At 40.5% G+C, this 25,743-nt stretch overlaps 1 protein-coding gene across 6 annotated transcripts in view; it reads left to right on the forward strand.

Annotated features, from left to right (window-relative positions):
• FREM1 (FRAS1 related extracellular matrix 1) overlaps nucleotides 1-21,441 on the forward strand; it is a 113,450-nt gene extending 92,009 nt beyond the window's left edge. For 3 of the 6 annotated variants that reach the window (XM_020782962.3, XM_020782965.3, XM_020782964.3), the window contains 10 exons: nucleotides 1,857-2,001; nucleotides 6,616-6,745; nucleotides 8,314-8,386; nucleotides 11,148-11,297; nucleotides 13,387-13,616; nucleotides 14,084-14,131; nucleotides 17,051-17,179; nucleotides 18,019-18,134; nucleotides 20,291-20,376; nucleotides 21,006-21,441. In XM_020782962.3, the coding sequence (XP_020638621.3) occupies nucleotides 1,857-2,001; nucleotides 6,616-6,745; nucleotides 8,314-8,386; nucleotides 11,148-11,297; nucleotides 13,387-13,616; nucleotides 14,084-14,131; nucleotides 17,051-17,179; nucleotides 18,019-18,134; nucleotides 20,291-20,376; nucleotides 21,006-21,205 (1,307 nt within the window). In that variant the 3' untranslated portion in view covers nucleotides 21,206-21,441. Of the gene's footprint in view, nucleotides 1-1,856; nucleotides 2,002-6,615; nucleotides 6,746-8,313; nucleotides 8,387-11,147; nucleotides 11,298-12,200; nucleotides 12,322-13,386; nucleotides 13,617-14,083; nucleotides 14,132-17,050; nucleotides 17,180-18,018; nucleotides 18,135-20,290; nucleotides 20,377-21,005 lie in introns of those variants that run through there. The other 3 variants (XM_020782963.3, XM_072992094.2, XR_013541460.1) reach the window with 3 other exon arrangements.
• The last annotated feature ends 4,302 nt before the right edge of the window (nucleotides 21,442-25,743 follow it).

The raw sequence follows: 25,743 nt of genomic DNA on the forward strand, positions 1-25,743 counted from the left end.
CATGTAGAGTGCATTGCAGCAGTCTAATCTCGAGATTATAAGCACATGGACCAAAGTGGTGAGCGCCCCAACATCAAGATAGGGATGCAGCTGGGCAATCCGCCACAGATTGAAATAGGCAGAGCAGACCACTGACGCCACCTGGGTTTCCATGGTGAGCGATGGATCCAGATGGACCCCCAAACTGCGAACCTCACTCTTCGTGGTGAGAGTCACTCCACCAAAAGAGAGGGAGTTTCCCAAACCACCAGTGGAGGGGACACCCACCTTCCGTCTTGTCCAGGTTCAGCCTCAGTCCATTCTCCTGCATCCATTGCAGTACAGCCTCCAGGCAGCACTGCAGGGACGGAACAGCATCCATTGTGGTTGGAGAAAAGGAGATGTAGAGCTGGGTGTCATGAGCATACTGATGGCATGAAGGCCCCACACCCCCTGATGACCCCAACCAGTAGTCTCATATTAAACAGCATTGGGGAGATAATTGAGCCCTGTGGAACCCCACGATTGAGGCTCCACGGGGCCGAAACACTCTCCCCAGGCTGTACTCTCTGAGGACGGTCCTCCAAGAAGGATTGGAGCCAGGCAAGCACCAGACCACTGATTCCTAGCTTGGAGAGCCTCCCCAGGAGGATACCATGGTGGTAGACGGCATCGAAGGCAGCTGAGATATCGAGGAGGACCAACAAAGACATTTTGCCCCTGTCAGCCTCCCTCAGCAGGTCATCAAACAGGGCGACCAATGGCATTTCCGTACCGTGGCACATCTTGAAGCCCCACTGGAATTGATCCAGGGCATTGGTTTCATCCTCTTTACCACTTTACTAAGGAAAGAAACATTGGCAATGGGCCTCATGTCCGCCGCCAAACTTGGTTTCTTCCTTATGGGCCTCATTGAGGGTATATCTGAACAGAGACACTGATAGGTTTGGAGGGTCCTCAAGCAAGTGGCTTTCTGTGCATGTATGCATTCCCTGGACAGCTTCCCCAGCTGCCATACCCACAAATCTGATGGGATGGCAGCAGCATGAATGGTGGCAATGTCAGTAGCAGAGAGAGCACTGCTCCCTGCCTCTCCCCCTCTGTTGTTCCTTGCCAGGACTCACCGAAAAAGAGAGTGTTTTGGTGGTGTCCAGCAGACATACCATTTTAAATTGAACAATTTCTTCATGTATTTTGAGTTGCAGCAGGCTGAACCAATTAGAAGCTGCCTTGGGAGGGGCCCATGGCCAATAAATGCTGCAGAATAGTAAGGGTAAGGGTGTGGTCTTGTTATTAAGCTGGTGCTCTCTTTAGCCAATGCCTCTTCCAAAAAGAGGATTTGATTGGTTCAGCTCACAGCTACTTAGCAAACTTGAAATGGTAGTTTAATTTTTTTTTAATGGCATCAAATCACTTTCCTGTGCGGGCAGCCTGCAAAACTAATGTTCCATTGTAAGACAAACACCACTGGCTGACATAGGATTGTTTGTGGGAATGCTTCTGGATTGTAGGATTCCAGACATATGGGCTGTGGTCCACCTATAGCATCACCACTGTGTGGGACAGAATAGGAATAGATCACTCAGACCCAATCCCTTTGAAAGGAAAATAGCTTAAGATTTGGCAGACATTTTAGACCATCCTTTCCCCCTATTTACTAGTGCCTAGATAGTTCATGGGTGACAGCCACATCCAGTTACCATAGCTTCAACTAGTTCAACGTCAGAATTTTTATTCTCCCCTGCCTTAGGAACAGTGCGGTGGTATCATATTTCTTCAGTGTGTTCTCCATTAACTCACTAGTAGTGCCACAAGTAAAAACTATGCGCGAATCTACTCCTTGTTTTGAAGGCATTGTATCTCCCGTATTTTCTCAGGCAATTTTATTCAGGAAGGATTCCGCCAGAAGGATTTAACTACTAAGACTATCCTGTATGTCATTGACCCTTACAAGAAGAGGAATTCAGACAACTTAGAGATTCAAGTTACTGATCCTGAAGGAAACTCAGCTGACCCTCAAACGTAACTTAAAACTTTCTCTAAACATTCCTATGCATTGACTGCAAACATCTGTTTATTTCTTTCCTTAATTGAGATCTATTGCAGGTGGGTTTTGAGCAGAAATTATACTGCAGAGATAGGACATAATTTAATGGGGGGGGGGTTAGGAGCAGTAGCCTTATTGAAGGCAAGAAACTTAAGCAAGTTTGTGAGTTCATATGCAAGAGAAACAGCATTGTCTTCTCAGGAAGTTTAAGGCAAAGAGAGAGAAAATAAAACTCTACCAGATATTTAGCTTAGTTTGTGAGTTGAAACAGTGAGCAGCTCCACAGCAATGTGGTATATACCATTCGGAGCCTCTCCTTTTCAACTGCAGTCATACCTACAGTGCAGATGTAATCCAAGGGGAAGACCTCTCTGAATTGGGCGGCAGGAACTGAAATAATAATAATAATAATAATAATAATAATAATAATAATAATAATAATAATAATAATAATAATAATAATAATAATAATAATAATAATAATAATAATAATTATTATTATTATTATTATTATTATTATTATTATTATTATTATTATTATTATTATTATTATTATTATTATTATTATTATTATTATTAAAAACTCAAGATAGCTTATGCACAAATAAGCAAACACAGAACTGTTCTAAGAATTTGTGTATATGTAAAAAAAAATGTTACTTCAAGAAAAGCTACCAGTGTTTAATGATGCGCTCTTGCTCTCTCTCCCTTTTTCAAAACTAGTAAAAGCTGCTATTGTTATTTCAAAGTGAGGAAATAAAATTATCGACACAACACAATCTTGCATGTTCAGCCCTCCAATTTGCATTCATTGTGGGATAGCAGTCCTCAAATTTTTGCCTTAACAGTGAGCAGAATGGCCTTGAGCAATGGTGCCTGGGAGATTCTGGGAGATGCAGAAAAACATATTTGGTAGGCACCAAGTTAGGGAAGACTTCCTTGAAGTATACACAGTCCATCTTTTCCTATTCATATAAACTTGGGAGTAAGTTTCACTTAGCTTGAAGGGGGTTATGACTTGAGGTTGAACACGTATGTATGGAATTGCACTGTTCTCTTTTACTATTAAGATTTTGCTCCACCGCAGTGCTGTAGACAGGCTGTATAGTCTTCATTGATCAGCAGGAGGGCTAGCAAACAATTTCTCTACAGTATAAGATGATTCATATCACATTGATAAGGACAATAATTAATATAAGGGGCAAGTTTTACTGTGAATTAAAAACCAAGGGAAAATCAGTGAGCAGTGAATGAAAAGTTGCATTTAGCTGCATCTTTCAGCAGCTAGGGGTCACTCTAGATCTGGATTGGTAATATGATCCAAGTGCTGTATATAGATTTATTGTCATTGTGGTTTTATAACATCCAGTAGCAAGATCATAGCTGATATGTTAAAGATGCCTTCAGACTATAACCGTTTCTCCCTCTTATCATATTTCAGCAACAACTATCTGCAAATGTTCTGTTTACTGCAGTGATGTAAAATGGTAACATCACAAACCAAAGTAGAGCATATTTGACTAGATGTAGGAGCAGTATGCAGTGTATTTTGTGCTGCATCGTCAAGAAGGGGGCAGATCATGGTCTGCATGGGGAGGGTCTTGCCCCAAAATTTCATTGTGAGGCAAACTCACACAGGCTTACCTGCATTTTCAACAACTCCTCATGATACTTCTCCTGCCTCCTCATCAGGGAAAAACTGGTTTCTTTCAATTTCATAAATGTACACTGTCATAAAAGGAAACTGTGCAACATCCATATCCTGCAAGAAGGTAGATTTTGTACATCCATAGAGACTTGGGGATGTGGTGGCACTGCTGGTTAAACCACAGAGCCTCTGGGCTGCAAGGTCGTAAGACCAGCAGTTCGAATTCATGCGATGGAGTGAGCTCCCATCACTCGTCCCAGCCTAGCAGTTTGGAAGTATGTAAATGTGAGTAGATAAATAGGTACCACTATGGTGGGAAGTTAACAGCATTCTGTGTCTAGTTGCACTGGCCACGTGACCATGGAAACTGTCTACGGACAAACGCTGGCTCTACGGCTTGGAGACAGTAGTGCCCTAGAGTTGGACACTACTGGACAATTTGTCAAGAGGAGCCTTTACCTTTTTACAGACTTAAGTGTTTTTTAGTAGAGCTATCTGTATAATTTCTTGATTCAGTGGAAGTTGTTCAATAAATATTGTTGTTAAAATTATTCCAATTGCTCGGTGAGAACCAATGAGGAATTGGACTCACATTCTGAATTTTAAAAAACCAATGCACCTCTTTTACTTTATATGATTGTAAAAACAAATATGCATCTTACTAATGAAACATAAAATGGAGTACAAATTTTGTTTAGTGTGTTTGAGACTGGATTTTATTTTATTATTACATTTTTTACATTCTTATTACATTATTACCTTAGATAGATAGATAGATAGATAGATAGATAGATAGATAGATAGATAGATAGATAGATAGATAGATAGATAGATAGATAGATAGATAGATAGATAGATAGATAGATAGATAGATAGATAGATAGATAGATAGATAGATAGATAGATAGATAGATAGATAGATAGATAGATAGATAGATCCTGTTACCTCATACCTCAATTTCAAATGCATATATATATTACAACTTGGTTTTGAGCAAAGATAAACAGTATGGAAAGATGTACCTTGCTTCAGTTCCATGGTTAGACACTAGACGTCTCTTTATTCAGCCATAAATAAATGTTGCCCAAATTAATTTTGAGGCTAGCGAGTTTAAACCAAACCTAATCTTATAAGCCTTCTAAACGTGGCATGCAGGTGTAATTTATATTTTAGTTTCATGCAACAAAGAATGCAGCCAAAGAGCTTTCATAATCAGTAGAATGCCTGAGATTCTAGGCCACCAACCTGTGGGACACATGCCACCAGTGGCATAGGCACTAGCCATGTCTTGCTCTCCTGTCTAAATCTAGGATGGCTTCTCATGCTAGTTATGGGGTAGATGCAGGCCTCCATTACAATCGTATTCCAGCTAACCTACACTGGCTAATTCAGATAAAGGCCATAGCAGTTCAAGACCCCCAGTTTGTCCTTTTAGTTATTTTTAATTGGGATACTTAAAGTTTATTTTTTAAACCAGTGCTAACGTCCTCCTCAGGAGGCAGTTATTGAGAAGTAGGAAAGAAATAGTGAGTGCCATATACCCTATGTTATATCCCTTATAATGAGGGCAGGGGGCAGTAATTTGCAGAGATTGAGGGTCCTACACATGCCCATTCCTCGACCCTTGAGAGCTGCACATCTTCTTAAGACTTTTTTTTAAAAAAAGAATACCCTTTTCCCCTTCTAAAATAGTCCTTTTGTGTCCTTTAGTGGCCAAAATAGTTTTTAAATTACAAACTTTTTAGGATGCCCATGGAGCTATATTACACCCTTAGGGTGCAGGCATTCTGCAGGCTGCATGTAACATCCTCCCACCTTAGACTAAATAGCTGGGGGAACATCCAACATTTTGGGGTGAACCTTCTCACTTGATTCACCCTTCATCCCTGCTGGTCTCCTGAGGTCTAGTGTAGGGCCTTGCCTCCTTTCTAGTACTGAAATACGATTCAAATGCCACTTATGTGCTTTTCTACTGAGAATCTAATGGTGTTGATAACAACTGTCCCAGGCAGCAGAACACATTGATTCACTTCTGTTTATCATATTTGTATCTTATCCCTACTGCAAGAAACTCTAGTAAACATAAACAAGGAACTACTTTACTGTGAGGTACTTTACTGTGAGAAGATACCTGTATGTGTGTTGTGCCTGCTTTTCTCCCAACCCTTGACCACTACTCCATCAGTGACATGAGACCTTGCCTACGACATCATAAGGGTCCTGACCTGTAAATGATGTTGACATTTGGTCTAGTCGTGTCCGACTCTAGGGCATGGTGCTCATCCCCGTTTCCAAGCCATACAGCCAGCATTTGTCCAAATACAGTTTCCGTGGTCACATGGCCAGCGTGACTAGACATGGAACGCTGTTACCTTCCCAACAAGGTGGTACCTATTTATCTGCTCACCTTTTTGCATGCTTTCGAACTGCTCAGTGCTAACTTATCAGTTTAAGTGCTAACTCTTCAGTTTAATTTTTTTAGCTTAATCTCTCATTATATACAAACTTGCCAGTATACCAGACTGAAATGTTTTGGTTTCCAAATACAGTATATATGTATAAGCAAGGGCATGGGCTGCCTTATCACTACTATGGTAAGGTAAATGGATTCTGTTTATACTCAGAGTTACTGCTCTTAGTGTGAATACACATTGCAATCCCAGGAATGAGCTTAAGCATGAAACTGCATTCAAGATTTAAGTGGGGTAGGTATTTGTTGAAATTAGTCTAAGCTTATGTCTTTTCAAACCAATTTCCTTCTTGACCCTAAGAAAGCAGTGTTTGCACTAACAACCAAAACAAAGTTTGCCTGTCTGAAATCCTCAGTCACCTGGGACTGCTTGTGGGATTCCAATGCAGATCTCATTTCTCCTGTGTTTTCATTCCCCCACCTCTCTTTCTCCCTCTTCTCCCTTGCTCCTCTCTCTTGCCTCAAAACAGGCTGGAAGTGGAATGGTCTACAATTGAAATGCAACAAGATGTTTATGAAGTTTGTGAAAATGTGGGTGTTCTGCCTGTGAAAATTAAACGATTGGGCCATGTCACAGATTCTGCTTTTGTTGCAGTAAAGGTAATATTATCATAAACGTAAAGGAATACCCTTTGACTGAAGAGAAAACATAGTTTAAAGGCCTGTTTACCGTAGCTCAGGTTTGAGACCTGGCCAGTTAGAAAACAGCATTCTGTGCAGGAAAGTCATGCGGAAGAGGTCAGTGTCCTGGAATGTTAAGACAGAAAGCATTCCATGGTGAGTAAAGCAAATGATATCTCTCATACTCTATCCTCAGTTGAAAGGACTGCCCAGTCCGAGTGCCATCTAAGATAAAAAGAAACTGAAGAGCAGAGAGCAGAAGATCTGGAACAGATAACTATAAACTGAACGATAGCTCTGTGGTTTAGGTTTCTGGTTGCAGAGCCAGAGGTTAGGCATTCAGTTCCCCACTGTGCCTCCTTGGCAGGGGCTGGACTGGATGATCCGTAAGGTCCCTTGCAGATCTCATTTCTCCTGTGTTTTCATTCCCCCACCTCTCTTTCTCCCTCACTCCTCTCTCTTGCCTCAAAACAGGCTGGAAGTGGAATGGTCTACAATTGAAATGCAACAAGATGTTTATGAAGTTTGTGAAAATGTGGGTGTTCTGCCTGTGAAAATTAAACGATTGGGCCATGTCACAGCCGTGTTCTGAAGGCTGTTCTTCCTAATGTTGTGCCAGTCTCTGTGGCCGCCATCTTCAGAGGACAGCAACCTGTGCTCTGGTGTAGTTGGCTTGGGAGTGCAGTATTTATGGCTGTGAGATAGGCTTTTGTCTTTTTCTGTAGATGGGTGATTAGTGTGTATTGTTGTGGGTGTATTGTTGTGCTAAGGAGAAGAGATTAGCTGTTCCTGTGGTCTTTTGTGTGTAGTGATCCCCTGTCCTTTTGGGTGGGTAGAGTTCGTTGACCTTTTGCACGTAGAATGTTTGATAGCTGGGAGCCAAGTTTTGTTGAGCTTCATACTTTCCTCTTTTTTGTTGAAACTGTGCTGGTGCTTGTGGATTTCAATGTGTTCCCTGTGCAGTCTGATGTAATGATTGCTGGTGTTGTCCAGTATACATTATATCCTGGCCGTGAAAGCCTTCGCAAATATAAGTACTATAATGACTCTTTCCTAAAATTTAACTTTGATTTTGAGCGTTTTTAAATTGTTGTACTTTCTTTATTTCTACTCTTCTTTTTGTGTTGTTTGCAGTTTGTGTCAGTCTATGTACATAAGCCCACAATTTCAGTTTCCTATAATACCTTTGATCTGAGGACACAGCCTGGTTAGCTATTGTGTGGACAGAAGAATAGCAGTATGCAATAGTGGTCCCTATAATTAGTACGTAGTCTGGATTAGAGAAGAGTGATATAAATACTAGGAGCCTAACAAAGTAGTACTTCCTACATTTTCATGCTGAAACCACCAACAATTAATAGTGTAACCTTGGAAACATATCTTCTGGATCTGGATTTGGGTATAGTTGTTCATATTACACTGCAGTTGTTTCCTAGGATGCCCATTGCCATGTGTTAGCAAGGCTATGTCCTCTCAGACTTAGCACCTTCGTATGCAGTTATGCTGAACTGTGTTTTCTATTGTGTTTTCTGATTTTTCTGCCTCAGGTCAATGAAGTGACAGCTTTATCAGGAAGGGATTTTACAGTAGCTCCTTCCCAGCTTGTTCAGTTTGATCCAGGTAAGCTTTTAATGAGAGTGGATGACCAGAGAAATACGAACTAAAACCAGTCCACACAAAATGGACTGGTTTTATATTGGGTGGTCTGTGCATCTGACCTAGGTTGTAGGATTTCATCTGTGGGGTTTTACCACCTCTCAACAAGGATTAAAGGACCCACATTGGGGTACTATTAAATCAGCCTTTGCTTTGAAGGCCTAAGTGCACAAAGACTGGCCTATACACCACTAAGACATAGATAAACTTTGCTCACAGTTACCCACACTTCCATAGTATTTTATTTGAGTTACTATAATGCTTTGTCTTGTACTCTTCAGAAGCATCACTTGGGACCTGGGGATTCAGACCGTATTTCAGTAGTTTAAGAACAGCTGCACTTTTTTCTGGTTGAGTTCATACTACTGGACTTGACTCTTTAAAACCATATACAGCGTGAGACAAGCATATTTGAAGCCATTTTCTCCCATGTGAACTTGCCCTAAACATTAGATCTCCTTTGGAGGTCTTTTGTTGAGCCCCACTGACATTAGAGTTATGGTAGATAGTCCCTCGGATGTGAGATGAACCCTCTCAGTGCAGAGACTGTCCTGGCAATTAATTTTCTATCGTATGAGTGTCATTTAAATAGTCCCTTCTGTTTATGAAGGCACTGAAAAGTTAACAGTTGATCTCTATTTATGTGGTGTACTTTTCCATGATAGTGGTTCTACCATCTACCTTTCGTATTGTTCAATATTTTAACATTTATGATTGGCTATTTTACAGGATTGGTTTCAGTTGTTAGTTGTTGGTCTGATATCTCTGATGTTGAAAAGCATGATTCAAATATATCTAAAAACATATACATAGATAAATTTTAAACTTGTTTAACATGGAAGGGGAGAACACATTTCATGTGGCTGCTCACAAAGGTGATTACATAAATGCAGAAAAACCCTTCTGTCTTTCGGGAGCTCCATATGGCTGCTGTAACATAGTTAATTGTTGCACCACATGAATCTTCTGTTCTATGACATGGAAAGTCTGTGTCAGCTTAGCACCTTTCTGGAGTGCTGGCACTGGCATGAGGCCTCCCCATGTGGTACGGACCAATCTATGCATAGGTTCAGCATTTAATATATACTAAGACAGCCTTGTGGGCCCAGCTATGCAGAAAAGATTTTGAGCCACAAATAAGCTATATGAAAAAGATCTCGGAGAGAAGGGAATGCAGCACGTTGTTCAGGTCATAATGGTAGCTTCTGAACCCCGATTATCAAATTGTGAAATGCTGCCCGCTACCCAAGTGCTTTTTCCTTCTTTCAAAACTGCTGTGAGTCGTGTGGTACTTAGAGACTGAATAATTTTATGTAGCATAAGTTTTGTAGCTTGCAGCTCATGTTATCAGATGTAAGAGTCATCACATTACATAGGCCACGTCCCCCAAATGTACACCAAATGAAACTAGTGAATCCTTAAGGCACCACAAAAAACAAACAAACAAAAAACAGTCATGTGGTTCTTGTACACAATCTAAAGGCAAGGGAAGGTGATACCTTTATTAGACCATTAAAAAGATCAGAAACATAAGCTAACTTTCAACGCTGTATGAGCGCTATGGAGCTGTAGGGAGTGCAAGAGAAGCACAGAAGTTCCAAAAATCATGGCTGGATAGGTGCACCAAGCTCCTTCGTTAAAAACAAGTTTCAAAAATGGAGGTTGCAGGTTCAAGTCAAAGGTGTAGGTTTCCAATTTCACTTCTGGTGGTAGGGATTAGAATGTCTCACCCAATCTTGTTAGACAAAAATTACAGGACTGAACGTTCCACAAGATTCTTTGTTGTTTTTCCTGCGACAGTCACTTTCTTTCTAAATTTCTGAAATTCTTCTGCTCTCCAAAATTTGCTTTGGACTTTTGCATTAGGATCCAGCTCAGGCTGTGCATTTTTTAAAGATGGTCACTGTCACCACACTCACTGGGGGGCTGCATTTCTGAAACCACATCCAATTGGCAGCTTGCAGTTATAGCAAAAAGTGGCATCTCCCCCTCCCCTGTTTAAAAAGTGTGATCCTATATGAAACTCAGTGGCTCTTAGGACTATTACTCTTGAAATTGTTAGTCTTAAAGGTGACACATGGCTCTTTATTACATCTGGAGCAATTAAGATGCATTTGTTCATTTTTGAGTGTTTTTTTCAAGGTTCCTTTAATGTTTGCTCAAAGAGAAACTTCAACATTTCATTGATATTAGTGGCAAATTCACTTCTCCCATAGTTCCTTGAGAGTTGTTTTCAGGAGGTGGGAGGTATCTATTAGTAATTACTATTACTCATAAGCAGTGAGATGCTCTCAGGTACAGTATTTGCCATGTATGGCCATGGGAAAACACAATAAATTGTCATGGATGACTGAAATTGCAGTTTTTCAAAACAGCAGTGGCTTTCCTGCAATTACATGTCAAAAAGCTCCCCAGATTTATTTTAGATGTACATGAAGATCCAACACATTTTTCCTATCAACTGTATGCTATTATTTTGTATCCCCACCCACCAAAGCAGATCTTTGTTATAGGGTGAATGGAATCATTATTGCTCAGGAACAAATATGGTCTCTAGTTAGTGTTATTTGGGAAAACCACAGGAGTCCAATCAGTGGGCAGGATCACAATAGTATATACAAGCCAGCCTGTTGTAAATGTAGACATGTTAATTAATATGTTTCTCCAACACCTAGGTTGATTGAAAAAGCAATTAAAGTGTAATTAAAGTGTTTACTTCTGGTAGGAATGTCAACCAAGATGTGGAATATAGCAATTACCTATGATGGATTAGAGGAAGATGAAGAGGTCTTTGAAGTAGTTCTCATCTCCCCTGTGAATGCTGTTCTTGGCAGCAGGACAAAAGCTGTAGTGAAAATTTTGGACTCAAAAGGAGGTATTCTCTTTTGATCTTCCTAATAAAATCTGGAGCAGTCTGGGCTGAGAAATGACTTATTTTTCAATACACAAATGTTGTTGCTAACACTTACCCTTGGACCAAAATGCTTTCTTTCCTTTTTTAAAAAAAGTAAACAGCTTTGACAGTTTGAGTCCTTTCTCCCTCTGGCTGTCTGTATGCCTTTTCTGTTTAGGAAGCACAGCATGACGGAATCAACAAGAACATGGGCAAAACAACTAACACCATCACACCAAAACACCCTTCTCCTAATACTAAGCCCAAAATTTGGCTTCTGCCTTCAAAGGAAGCCCCCATCCTTATAGCTGTGAGATTAGTAATGTTCTGCCTTCTTGTCTTGGGGTGGCATTTTTACTGGAAAGTTCCTACATATATTTCTGAAAAGTGACGAGGCTATGCTAATGATGATGACAATAGAATAGATGATCTATGTACCTTATAATTTTTTTAATTTATGGTTTTTGTAAATATATTGGAGCTCAAACAAATAAATTGGAAGAATTGCCCTAATTATTTGTGCTCCAATTGAACAAAGTAAACCCATTGTGTAGAGATGCATCACAATGAACAGTTTCTTTGCATGGTTAGGAATAATTGAATTTGTAACTCAGTTTGGATCTTCTTTTTTCCTCCATTCCCACCCACTCCTCCTCCAATGCCCAGCCTGATAAAGGCCCTGAAACTAAACACAAAATGTCCACTGTGGTTCCCTTTGGCACTGCAGTGTTCAGATAAGGGTATTCTGTCCTATCTGTCCTGCAGCAGAGTGGGAATACAAATCCCTGCCTGCTCTCTCAAACTAGTTTTTCATCCACAATTGTAACTAGAGTGGGATGTTAACTGAAGCTCAGACATTTGAAGCACCTTGACACTTTGTAACAGGGTCAACATATCCTTATCTGTTTGACAATTGTAACTTGTGGCATGGCGTGGTCTCCAAACATCTACAGGAAGATAAAAATGACCCCTGGACTTTCAGAACTTGACTACTCCTACTGTAAAGGTAAGTGAAGCTGAGAGATAATGACTGGTCCAAGATTATCCTGTGAGCATCATAGTTAGCTGGAGCTCTGAATCCAGGACCAGCACTCATATCACACTGGCTCTCAATGTGATTATTAACTGACTTTACTCTTATCAAGGTTTTAATGTTATGTGTTTAATCCCTATTATACACTTCCTCGAGGGTCTTATGGCAACAGCTGGTCTATACATATGTTAAAACTGCATAAATAGAGATCTAGGCACAGCTACAAGTAAAATTGATTTAGAAGGCCACTCTAATGGTGAGATTCGAGTATTCTATGCCATAGGTTGTTGTGGGTTTTCTGTTTTTCTGTTTGGCTGTGTTCTTAAGATTTTTCTTCCTAACGTTTCGCCAGTCTCTGTGGCCGGTGTCAGATCTCTGTGCACAGACAGAGGAAAACTCACAACAACCACTGTTGCCATTGTTCGGTGGCTATGAAGGAAGAAGCAGCTGGCATATTGTGACTGATAGTAGACTGGCCCTATCCACAAAGGGTGTTGGAATTCAGGAGTGGATCCAGAAAACACATGGTTGGGTAACCCTAACGCTAAGCCTATTACTAATGCTAATGCTAACCCTTCCACTAACACTGAATGCTTTGCAATTCCCAGAAAATACCTCACAGGTCATACAGTACAAGTTTTTTTCATCTGCCTGGCTTAGAGCTAAAGTGAGGAAGTGATTAATATGCAGATTGGTCCTAGAAATGTAGGTCTTTGCTCAAATAATGGAGCAAACGGCCAGCTGCTCATGAGGGCACACTTTGTCCAATAATATGTTAGAGTTTTAGGAAGTGGATTCTTTTTCAAAAGTGACACTTCCCATATCTCATACATTAGATGGATTGCTAAACTGCTTTTCAGTTGACAAATCAAATAGAGAAATAAACAAAAAAACTAGTTTCAAAAAGGAAGAAATTAACATCAGATAAAAAAATTCTGCTTCTAATTACAAGCTGTTTCATCGCCCACATCAAATGTGACCAGCGATCGGCTTTTATATAAAAAGGACTGACCGTCTGCCATCTTATTTGCTTTTCAGGTCAGTGCCACTCATCCCATCCCTCCAGCCAAAACGGTCACAACTTATGGATGAAAGGGATGTTGCTTCCAGGCTCCTCTTCATCTTCCAGGCATGGCATTGTTCACTTGGAAGGGATCCCAATGTCTCTTTCCAAAGAGATGGCAAAAGAGAGAAGAGACAAGCTAACAAAATTCATCTCGGTAAATCTTTCAAGGAGCAGGCTAAGGCCTGTTGGAAATCGCAAAACAGTAAGCATGATCACTCGACTGGTGGAGAGGAATTGTTCCATTGTTGCTGCTAAACAGTGTATTTTGTATGAAAAAAACCCTCACCTGATAAGGGCAGATGAGGTCAAAACATGGATGCAGTTTTTGAGCACTGATCAGGTTGAACAGCCCATTCCCTTTCCCAAATGATAGGAAGGCTAAACTAGATATCTCACTTAAGTCATCGTTGGAAGGTGGAATTCCTTCAGTTCTAAGAATGTCTGATTATCATCGCAGGAACTTTTCACATCTCCCATAGTTCGTAAATTATCTTGCTCTTTTGTGCTTGGTCATCAGGCGCTAAACACGAAGTTGATCTTCAAGTATGCTTGCTTAGTCACAAATGTCTGCCTGAATGGGACACTAACTGGTATTCAATGATGGGTTGTCTGTAACATGTGGTTTGGCCCTAAGCTTCTGTTAGTAATCAGACTTAATTTTCCTTTCAGGTCCATCCTTCTTCTCTGTTTAGAAATGGCACTGATGTGTTTTTTAAAGTAAGTTGTTTGTATTGTTTGTTTCTTATTTTGTTATACTCTTAGTATATGTACTACCCCTAGTATATGTACAGACAAAGGATGGACAGGATCCTCAGAGAGGTGACCCCACTATGTGTGTGGATCCTTCCCCTTTCTGACTTATAAGAGCATCCAGAAGGGAACTGGGCAAGTGGATATTCTTGTTCTAAACCAGTCTCTGTTGTTGTTAATGGCCTGGATGAGGGTAAACAGAATTAAATTTAATCTAGAAAAGACAGAGGTGCTCCTGATCAATTGAAATGCTCTGTGGGAAAGTCATCTTGCTAGCCATTAAACTCTTGGGGGGGGGATGCCTCACTGAACTACACTTCCCATGGAACACTGAGGTTCTTTTAGTGTTTGTGTGATCATTTTCTTTATAATACCCTATTTTTAAATTTTTAATGTATATTTGTAGCTCAGTTATTCTGACCCACTTTGAATCGTTTTATTAAAAAAGGTAGTATGCAAATAAAATAAAAATAAAAATGAGTAAATGAGTAGTGCTTTTTCTATTAAAAGAAAATACAATCTCATTCCATTTTACTTTTAAGTTAAAATTAGACATTATGGGGGCATGCTGATGTGTTTAAATGAGATCCGCCAACAATCAGGTATGCCAGATGACAAATGGGGACATAATCTGCCTGTTCACTTTCGCACATTCTAAATGCTTTTCTTCAAGTCAGGCTACCATATTAGAAGTGAATCCAGTTGGGGAAAAGCGATGCCAGGATACATTACAGAGAAAAACATTTGATGAAAGGATTCCCAGGAGTATGTTTGTTTTGCTTTTAAGACTGGATCCCTAGCCCCTTTTTATATTTGGCTAGGAACAACCGCAGTTTAATCCAGAGTTTGAAAAATGACTTTTATTATTTATTTATTTATTTATTTATTTATTTATTTATTTATTTATTTATTTATTTATTTATTTATTTATTTATTTATTTATTTATATGCCGCCCACACTACCCAAAGGTCTCTGGGCGGCTTACAACATTTAAAATACAATAAAAAATCAAAACAATTAAAATGCAATTAAAATATAAACTCTAAAAATTGCCATTGGACCCACAGCTGATATTTCAATTAAAAGCCTTCTGGAACAGGAAGGTTTTGACCTGGCACTGAAATGTCATCAGCGTTGGCGCCAGACGAATCTCAGTTTGGAGGGCGTTCCATAGTCTGGGGGCAGCTGCCGAAAAGGCCCTTGCTCTACAAGCCCTCCCTCTTACCTCCTTGAGGGATGGCTCTTTCAAAAGGGCCCCCTGGCTAGATCTTAACTGCCGGGTAGGTTCATATGGAAGGAGGCCGTTCTTCAGGTATCCAGGGCCCAAGCCGTTTAGGGGTTTACATGTCAAAACAAGCACTTTGAATTGGGCCTGGGCAGCAACTGGTAACCAATGTAACTTAAACAGAATTGGCTTGATATGTTCTCTAGCGGCCCCGCCACTCACCAGCCGCACAGCTCGATTCTGGACCAGTTGCAGTCGCCAGACCGTCTTCAAAGGCAGCCCTACATACAGCACATTGTGTGTTTCCAAGGCCCTTCAAAGCAGTTAATCCCTGCTTTATTTTAGGTATTTTTAAAATTATTTTTTACTTTTAAAGTAAGTTTTTTGTTATTTTTTAAAAATGACACTTTAGTGCCAGTGGTACAATACGCACCATGTCACTGTTGCCACAACTCAGCACTAAGCATTAGCACACAGCACAAAACAAGTCAATGGTTGAATTGTGTGATATTCCTTCTCCAACATTTAGGGAAGCCAAACACCTGTAACTAGACAAGTGACTAAAAAGCTAAAGTAACTACAGAAGGAATTAGGTTTTTGGGAGGGGTGGGTAATGTAGTTATGCCACTGATATTAAGAGGGGAAAAATCTTTAAAGTAACTAGTTTTGTCAAAGTCTAGTTTAAATACATGGGTCTGCTACCATTACATTTAATCTCAAAAAAAGTTTTTTATTTCAACACTTTTTTTAGTTGTTTGTTTTCTATCAAGAAAACAGAATTTCTACAGATTCCAACATTCTGATATAAAAATCTTTTATTCTCTGTTTCTGCATTCTGCCATATGTACTATTGCAGAAAAGTGTAAATCAGATATGTAGTGTTCATGTGCGGGTGTGTGGGTGTTTCCACCTTCATGCATCAGAATGCTCATTTTATGGTCATTGAGAGAAGAAATGGCAATGAGTGTTGTAAGGAAGGGATGAGCAATTTTGGTTGGATTGGGGGGCAAAACTGATCCCCTCAGGTGCCACCAGGTGCTCCATCAGGACTGAATTTTTTAAAGCAAAAAATAAAATAATAATAATAAAAAAATCCAAACCTGAAGTGACTGAATATCCACTGTAAGGTAGGGTGTGTGTGTGTGTGTGTGTGTGTGTGTGTGTGTGTGTGTGTGTGTGTGTGTGTGTGTGTGTGTGTGTGTGTGTGTGTGTGTGTGTGTGTGTGTGTGTGTGTGTGTGTGTGTGTGTGTGTGTGTGTGTGTGTGTGTGTGTGTGTGTGTGTGTGTGTACACATACCTTTGGTGAGGTAGGGTTTGGATCTTTTCAAGAATGGTTTTTGGTTTTTTTTGGCAAACAGGAGGCACAAAATAAGTCTTGGTGGGCCACATGTGGCATGCGGGCTATACTGTGGCCACACTTGTTGTAAAGTATTTGAAAGATTTACCAATATATATATTCAGCAATGTCACTTCCAAGTCTGATGAAGAAAAGATCTGTCTGAATGATTGAGCAATAATCAACTATAAAAGAAGTTTGAATATTTAGAAAATTAGCATTATAAATTCAAAAGGCCGGCTTGGAATACTAATTTATAAACATTGGAGAGAGAGTCTATGAAAATTGTTTTGTCTCTTTTTGTAAACATCTCTTCCTGATTTAGGCCCAGAGCCTTTCCTTCCCAAAGAGCTGCACATCGGATGTGAAGGGTTTCTTGCATTTTGAAAAAAGCACCCAGAAGATGTATCAATGTGATGGAATTTCTTGGACATTGTGGACTAACCCAAACAAGGTAGCAATCAGCATGTGTGTTTGAATTGGAAACCATTTGGAAAAAGAGAACAGTAATATCTGTCTGCAAGCCCTCCAGTTTTCAGCAAAGGTGCATCTGGGTTGTAGAGGCTGGTGGAATGCTAGGGTTTATAAACTCACTTCATGGCTCTGTTTGGTCATGGTTCAATTTTCTGTTGTTCGCTTGTCCATCTGTCTCACTACACTGCTTTGGCACAGACTACTCACCACCTTTTCAGGATAACTTGTGACCTAGAAAACATGATTGCTATCAAATACAGTAGGGTTTTTTTTGGTTCAGTATGGTAAAGAGGTGGACTCATCATGCTCTGTAACAAGAATGGTCAGTTTCTTGAGTGTGAGCAGCTGGGTCGGTTCTCCTAGCCAGAAACAGCTTTAGATGTTTTGGTGCATGAGGTGATAAAGAAGCTGGCACACTTCTCTATTCCATATATGGAAGTTGACTAGACTGGAAGTTAGATTTTTCTTCACCTCTGGGAACAGCATGGAGTCCTCCAACATGCCGCAGGTCACTGGGCTTGTTTAAGAAGTGCTGGAGAGGCTGCATGGCATACGCACAGCAGTGTCCTCTAAAGAAGGGGAAAGGCCAAGGAACACATAAGGAGTAGCAAGGGGGCTGCCGCTGCTTTGCATGATAGTAGGGTCTGCTTGGGAACTGGATTTTCTTCAAGCACGATATTGTCACAGGAAGCTAGTATTTTCTGGGTTTTGGAAAACAGTTCACTTCCCCAAGCTAATTCTGAACTGGCACAATTTCAGTTTTCCAGAAGGTGGACACTACTTAGCAAATCATTCTGAAGTGAAATTATTTAATTCTAGGATGCTTCTGTGAAACCATGTCCTCCTGAATGGAGCCATCATGATGGAAGATGCTATGTCCTGATCACTGATTCAAAAGCCAAGTGGACTGTAGCTGCCCAGAGTTGCAGGAGAAAGTAAGAAGCCTTATGTTTTATACCCCTGTATCCAGCTACTCTTTCACCAACTGTGGAGTTTTAGTTTTGCCAGCAGAAGTCAATGCCAACAGTTGGGCCTATTTTTAAAGGCTTCAGTTTTATAAATTAGGTCTTGGATCACTGTAGCCAAAATGTTTATATTCAGTGTTTGTTGCTTCTACAAGAACCACCCCATCTGAATGTTAAACAACATCCAAATTCCCAAATTCATAGGTAGGCAGTTTTTTGATTAAAAGCAATTGTAAATGTCCATAATGTGCACACTTTTGAGGTATCATATGACCTCTGGTAAAACCAAATGGGGAGAAGACAAGATGGAGAGAAAATCCAGACAAGGACAGTTGTAAAAATGCCTGGAATAAGTGTGAGGTCCAACATTATTAACAGCTATTATCCTATGGGCATATTAAAGTAGTCTTAGTGTTAAGGTGAGAACAGATAAGTAGAATGGAATTCACATAACTATTAGCTCTATCCACAATCCACTCTCTAGGTAATGAGATAGTAATCTCCTACGGCATTTAGGCCACTGGTCCCATCACCTCCTGGCAAATAGAAGGGGAAGATATGGAGGCAGTGACATATTTTACTTTCTTGCGCTCCATGATCACTGCAGATGGTGACAGCAGCCACAGAATTAAAAGACGCCTGCTTCTTGGGAGGAAAGCGATGACAAACCTAGACAGCATCTTAAAAAGCAGAGACATCACCTTGCTGGCAAAGGTCCGCATAGTCAAAGCTATGGTTTTTCTAGTAGTGATGAATGGAAGTGAGAGCTGGACCATAAAGAAGGCTGACTGCTGAAGAATTGATGCTTTTGAATTGTGGTGCTGGTGGAGACTCTTGAGAGTCCCCTGGACTGCAAGGAGAACAAAACTATGCATTCTGAAGGAAATCAACCCTGAGTGCTTTGGCCATCTCATGAGAAGAGAAGACTCCCTGGAAAAGACCCTGATGTTGGGAAAGTGTAAGGGCAAGAGGAGAAGGGGACGACAGAGGATGAGATGGTTGGACACTGTCATCAAAGCTACCAACGTGAATTTGACCAAATTCCAGGAGGCAGTGCAAGACAGGAGGGCCTGGCATGCTTTGGTCCACGGGGTCACAAAGAGTCGGACATGACTTAACGACTAAACAACAACAAACTAATATATTTCTTTTCTCTAATGTGTTTGAAATTTTGATTGGGCTTAGTAATTAGAACTTCTGGCCTTCTCTTTAAAGTTTTTTAAATTTCTTGCATTTACACACTCACCTTAATGTTCCACTGAAATTCATAAAACTGATTTCCAAGTAAATATTTTAGGGTAGTGCGCTCAGCAGAAATAGTATTCAAATGTGGTTAGAGATACAAGCTGGATCCAAAGGGACTGTATTTTGAATAGAAGCCTCTTCTAATGCGAGGCAACAAGAACCTGCAATTTTCCCTATTCCTTCCTCGGTGTGCATCTTTCCTTGTTACATTCCATGAGGTTGTGCAGCAGATTCTGGCCCTCAGGATTGTGGGAGATACAAGAGGCTTCAACAGAGAGAAGGTACGGAAATCCCAGTTCCAGGAACAGATTTCTGCTTACAAATTCTCGTACTAAAGCCCTTACTATTAAAGAAATACCAAACATACACAGGCATATATCCTGTAAATATAGAATGCCAGGGCAAATAAGGAGTACAACGTCACTTCCTGTTGTGCGACCAATTGCGTGACTAATTTCCCAAACAGTACTGTACGAGAAAGGGTATGCAACAGGGAGCTGGAGATGGTGTGTGTGTGTGTGTGTGTGTGTGTGTGTGTGTGTGTGTGTGTGTGTGTGTGTGTGTGTGTGTGTGTGTGAGAGAGAGAGAGAGAGAGAGAGAGAGAGAGAGAGAGAGAGAGAGAGAGAGAGAGAGAGAGATACTTATTGCCTTTCAGCTCTGTGTTTAGGGAATAATGGCAACAATATGTAAGAAAGTGGGGGATGGTGCTCCATTACAAAATGCTGTCCTAAATGGTTTCATAAAATGTATTCTCATGGCTTCAATTTTGTTGTATATTGTTCATATTATAACCTATTAATACTATAGGGAGTGTATGCTCTCCACCTCAATCAAGAGGACAGGTGCTACTTCTGACTCTAAAAAAAATCTCTTACACCTAGGTATCATGGCAGTTTAGTAAGTGTGACTTCAACATCGCAAATGAAATGGCTGTGGAACTTCAGTGGAAGGAGATCTTTCTGGATAGGTGTGTATGAAGCAGAAAGTCATTGTTCAGTTTGGATATTACAGCAAAGATAATACATTTTCCATCAATTTTTTTAAGATAATCTTTTTGAAATACTTATGTTTTAAAACTTTTCATACTCAAGCTCTTCCAGTCTTCCACCAGAGGGAAATTCTCAGGTTGCTGGTAAAGGGTTTCCAGGCTCACCAACTCTTTTTATTGGAACTCTGTTGGTTTGGCCTCTCTCCCAACTGCTAACCACTCTTCTGGAGCGTTTCCCTTTTGCCTGAAGAGCTTGTGGCTTAAGTACATATTGGAGTCTTATGAAGAGTGGCCTTGACCAGATGTTATCAGAGGACTGGCCAAGGGGTTGGAGCCATTCATTGCATTTTTCCTGCTACTGGTGCTAAATCACTCTTACGGGCTTTTTCCCTTGTCTAAACACAATCCCACACAGGGAGCTTCCAAAATCTTAAACATCTCTAAATGTAGAGTATAGCTATCAAGATACTTCTTGCTACAAATATACATATTTATATTTATATATAGGTTGGACAGTTGTGACATATAGAGTCAGATAAGAATTTTGAGTTCAATTTGATTTGAAGTTGTTAGATGGCCATCAATCTGTACATTTTCATTCATTATAGGCTTGAGCGATCACAGAAAACTGGGCCTATTAGAATGGAATGATGGAGAGCAGGTTGATTTCATGAACTGGAGAAAAGACCCACCTCGCCTTCCAAAGAAACGGAGGAGTTGCATTTTAGTACAACAGCAGGGGAAGTGGCGACGAAAGGACTGCAGGAGCGGAAGAGGACACAATTATATTTGCTCTAGGAAAATATAAGGAAAACTAACATGCAGCCTGACCTTCTTTGTGTATAATACAACATATTTATTTGCAGTTGGAAGGGGTGCTGGAAGGGATCAAAACAGAGTTGGGCATTTCTCTATAATAGGCTTCATATGGAGAGCTGGTTCAAATGTGGCATTTTTCATGCCACCCACTCAACATTCTCTCTTTCCCTTTTTCTAGTGTGTGCAGTATGTCAGGTATGCATAAAGAAACAACTCTCCTCCAAAGTTTCTTTAGATAAGTACAAAGAAAGTTAGAGAAGAACTCTGTAGAAGAACTCTGGGGTTATGTAAACATTATTGTATAGCAGGACCCCCGTATCCGATGGACCAATCTGTGAAAATCTGTGGTTTCACTTACCCACTGTTTGCAGCAGTCCTATATACAACACACAAGGGTGTCCCCTTGTGGCCTTTGTCCCACATCTTTTTATGTTTTACATAAGATTCCCTCATACCTGTGGTTTCAGACATCCACAGCAGATTATGGAACTGATACAGGTGTTATAGTGTATATGCTACTTTCTTTATACAGTGGTGCCTCGCACAACGAGTGCCTCACACAATGATAAATTCACACAACAATGTTTGTTTCCTATGGGGAATTTTCACACAACGATTTTGGGACCATGCTTCACAGAACGATTGCATTTTGGGTCCCCTTTTTCACTTAACAATGTTTTCAAAAAAGAGCGGGAAAGGTGGCTGTTTGGCAATGCTAATTTGTTCTTCTAACTGCCTGTACCCAGGATGCATTGCGCCTGTGCAGGGAAGGAATAAAAAACCTTCCCCATGCATCCTGGGTTTACTTTCCCACATGCAGTTCAAAGGTTGGCTTTGCCTCTTTGCTCTGTCTTGTGGATGCTTTCTGTGCTGGAGAACTTTCAAAGGTAAGCTTGCATTTCTTCTCCTGGGTGGGTGGTGGGTTTTACAGTGTATCTGTACTGTATTGCAAAACTCTGATGATTTTTGCAAGGGGGAATTTGGGTCTGTCTGGCTTTGGTTATGGGGGGTTTTTTCATTGGGGAAATTGCAGGGGTTTTTTTGGCTGGGGGTTTCTGTGGATTTGTGTGGAATTTGAATGCCCAAGTTCAAACTTGATTTTAATTTTTTAACCCTGCATGCTGCTTCTTGATTGGGGTGGTGGTGGTTATGCTTTGTGTGTGTGGAATTCTGCAAGGAAATGGTTGCTGTTCTCTTGTGGCCATGCCTGCCTCTGGGATTTGGATGCCCAAGTTCAAATCTGATTTTAAAATTTTTTTAACTGCTGCCATGCTGCTTCTTGGTTGGGGGGGTCTATGCATCTCAATGGGGCAGAAAAAATTTTACCAAAAATTAACGAAGACTCAGAAACTGTTTTAAATGCTTGGACTCATTAATGCAGCTTGTGAAACCTTTGCAAACTTAATCTGGCTTTGTTCTGAATCTTCATCAATTTTTGGTGAATTTCTTTCGCCCCCATTGAGATGCCTTGAAGCCTACTCAATGCATTTGAATGGTGGATACATTGTTTCACACAACGATGTTTCCTATGGGGATTTTCGCTTAAAGACGGCAATCCGTTCCAAATGGAACGGATTATCCGGTTTTCAATGCATCTCTATGGGAAATGGTGTTTCACAGAACGATGTTTTCACAGAACATTTTTTTTTGAACCAATTAACATCGTTGTGCGAGGCACCACTGTATTTCCTGAACAGAACAGTACCTTAACTCTTTGATTTTGAAAGAATGTCCTGATGTTTAAAGTTTGTAAAAGGTGTTTAAAGCCAGCTATAGTTATTTCTGAGGCAAGAAAAGTCAGCATCACATAAGTTCAGTTTCACTCAGGAGAGAAACAAGAAAATGTGTTAAAAGCTGGAATAGGCCAGAATGAGCACTTGATGACTATTGGGGAGTAATGGACCCATATCAAAACAACATTTTTGAAATTAAACATAGCAAATGTTGCTCTTTTCTATACCTTTTAATACCCCCAAGGCATAGCAGAACAGAATGGATTGCAATGCCCGTATCTGGGTAGGAGGACAGGTCAACCAAATTCACTAGTTACATATGATTAGAGAGATGCAAATGAAACATGAGCCATACTCCAGTACCTGTTTTGGACCAGAAATTGATTTTGTGGAAAACTGTCCAGGATGGCAACTTCCACATAGGACAAATCACCCAAATTCACCATTCACATGCAACAAGAGAGGGTGGATGCAAGCAGCCACAAAACATCCCAAGGAACCACAGTCTACTATCCATCCTAGGCAGAAAACTGATGTTCTGGAAAACATCCCAGAAAGGCATCTTCTGAGTAGTACAAACCAACCAAATTCACATTCAATTAGGAGGGACTGATACAACAAAATATTTGAAGGAATTACACTCTAGTGTCTGTTCCAGGCAGAACATGGACATTCTGCAAAACAACTCAGGATAATAATAATATATCTCAGAACTGCATAGATGGAAGGGATCCTGTGGATTGTGTCCAGTCCCTGTCAAAAAGGCACAGTGGGGGGAACTGAACTCCCAACCTCTAGCTCTGCTGTAAGATGCCTAAACCACTGAGCTATCCAGCAGTTCATTGGCCACTCTCAAGGAGGAAGACTCAACAAAATTCATGATGCAATGTTAGGTAACAAACCACAAAAACAGGAACTACCTTCCAATACCTGTTCTGGTGGAAAATCTATATTCTGGAAAACAGTAAGCAACAGCCATTTCTAAGCAAATTTGACCCTCACACATGATTAGATGGGGCAGATTGGTTTATTATACAGTGAAGTGCCCCTTCCGGGTTGTTTTCTGGAATATCTGTTTCCTACCCAGAATGGGTTCTGGAGTGTGATTCTGCAAGAGATGTATAGTTTGTTCTGTCAGCCCCCTCTGATCACAAGTGACTGATGAGAGGGGGAAGTAGCCATTCTGTGCCATTCAGTTCATTTCCAGCTGGTTTGGGGGTTAGAGCATTATGGGAAGAGTTGGCTGTGGGTTAAACTGCAGAAGCTTCTGTGCTGCAAGGTTAGAAGACCAGCAGATCGTAAGATTGAATCCACACCAGCGAGTGAGCTCCTGTCGCTTGTCCCAGCTCCTACTAACCTAGCAGTTCAAAAGCATGTAAAAATGGGAGTAGATAAATAGGTACTACCAAGGTGGGAAGGTAACGGCGTTCTGTGTCTAGTTGCACTGGCCACGTGACCACCTAAACGGTCTTTGGACAAACGCTGGCTCTATGGCTTGGAGACAGGGATGAGCCCTAGAGTCGGACATGACTGGACTAAATGTCAAGGGGAACCTTTACCTAATACTTAGAGGGTTTGATCCTAAAATTCTATTCTAATGGGTGTCCATCACATTTGGCATCACTTTTTATTGTTAGTTTTACATAGTAACCCCCTGCGAAACCAGTGGGGACCACATGTAGCCCACATGTTACCCCACCAGTTCAAGGATGAAGGGAGTGGTATTCCAAAGCTTTTGGAGGACACAATGGAAAAGCAATGCATTTTTTCAGGGGAAAAATATTTAAAACCAACCAACCAACCAACATTCTATAACAATAGGCTCTCATTCCTCCATTATTTTTCCTCTTACAGGCATTTAAAAGAAACTAGTAGCTTTTCAGGTGTGTGTGTTTTTCTGAAAGCCGCCCCATGATGTTCTTAAATTGATGCTGCTGTTTGGTTTTATTTCAACTTAAAAGGTGCTCTTTGTCGCGTTCCCCCTAGTGTCCCCTGTTTGTTTTCCCTCAAACACAGGTCCACCTTCGGACACAATGTACTATTTTCTCTCTTTTACATGCTGCCACCAGTGGATCTTTATCCACACTGTACCAAATATGCTTCTTAGACACGGGTTCCCAAATATAACAGGTTTATTTATTGTTTGATTGGTAAATCACAGAAGTAAAGTCATAGAGGTTCTTTTATTGTTCAGTCATTAAACTTGGATAGGATTACACGTTTGCTTGTTTGTATTCATTCACATTAACCACTGTAACAATTTCTTATGACTATCTATTTTCTATTACTTTTATCTCTTATCTATTCTCTAACACACACCAATTTTCCAGTCTCTGTCTTAACACTTCAAAACCTCTTCTCTCTAACCCTTGGAGACTAACTGTCCTTCTGACTCCGCCCCTCCTGTCCTGCCATAGGCTCCTGCCCTAGAGCTCCATATGAGGGACAGGAGGGACTTGGGCATTTCACCACACTCATTTACATTTATACCCTAAATAGCATGCTATGTGTGCTGTTATCAACTAATGGCCAAATCAGTGAATAAAAATAGAATTACACTTGGGCAAAAACAGTTTTTATGGTTGTTATCCTCCAGTGTTTCATAATAATTGATATGTTAATAGAGTGTATTAAATCTCATCACAGTACACAGCATAGGTATAAAGGTTTTCCTATTCTCATATTTGTATTTTGCAATGGCCACCCAGCTCCCTGCTCTTATTTCAGCATAGGTATACAGGCATGGCACCTGAGTACAGTGGTGCCGTTGTGGGTTGAACTGCAAAACCTCTGG

This window comes from Pogona vitticeps, chromosome 2 (genome assembly GCF_051106095.1).
Source record: "Pogona vitticeps strain Pit_001003342236 chromosome 2, PviZW2.1, whole genome shotgun sequence".
NCBI classification, from domain to species: Eukaryota; Metazoa; Chordata; class Lepidosauria; order Squamata; family Agamidae; genus Pogona; species Pogona vitticeps.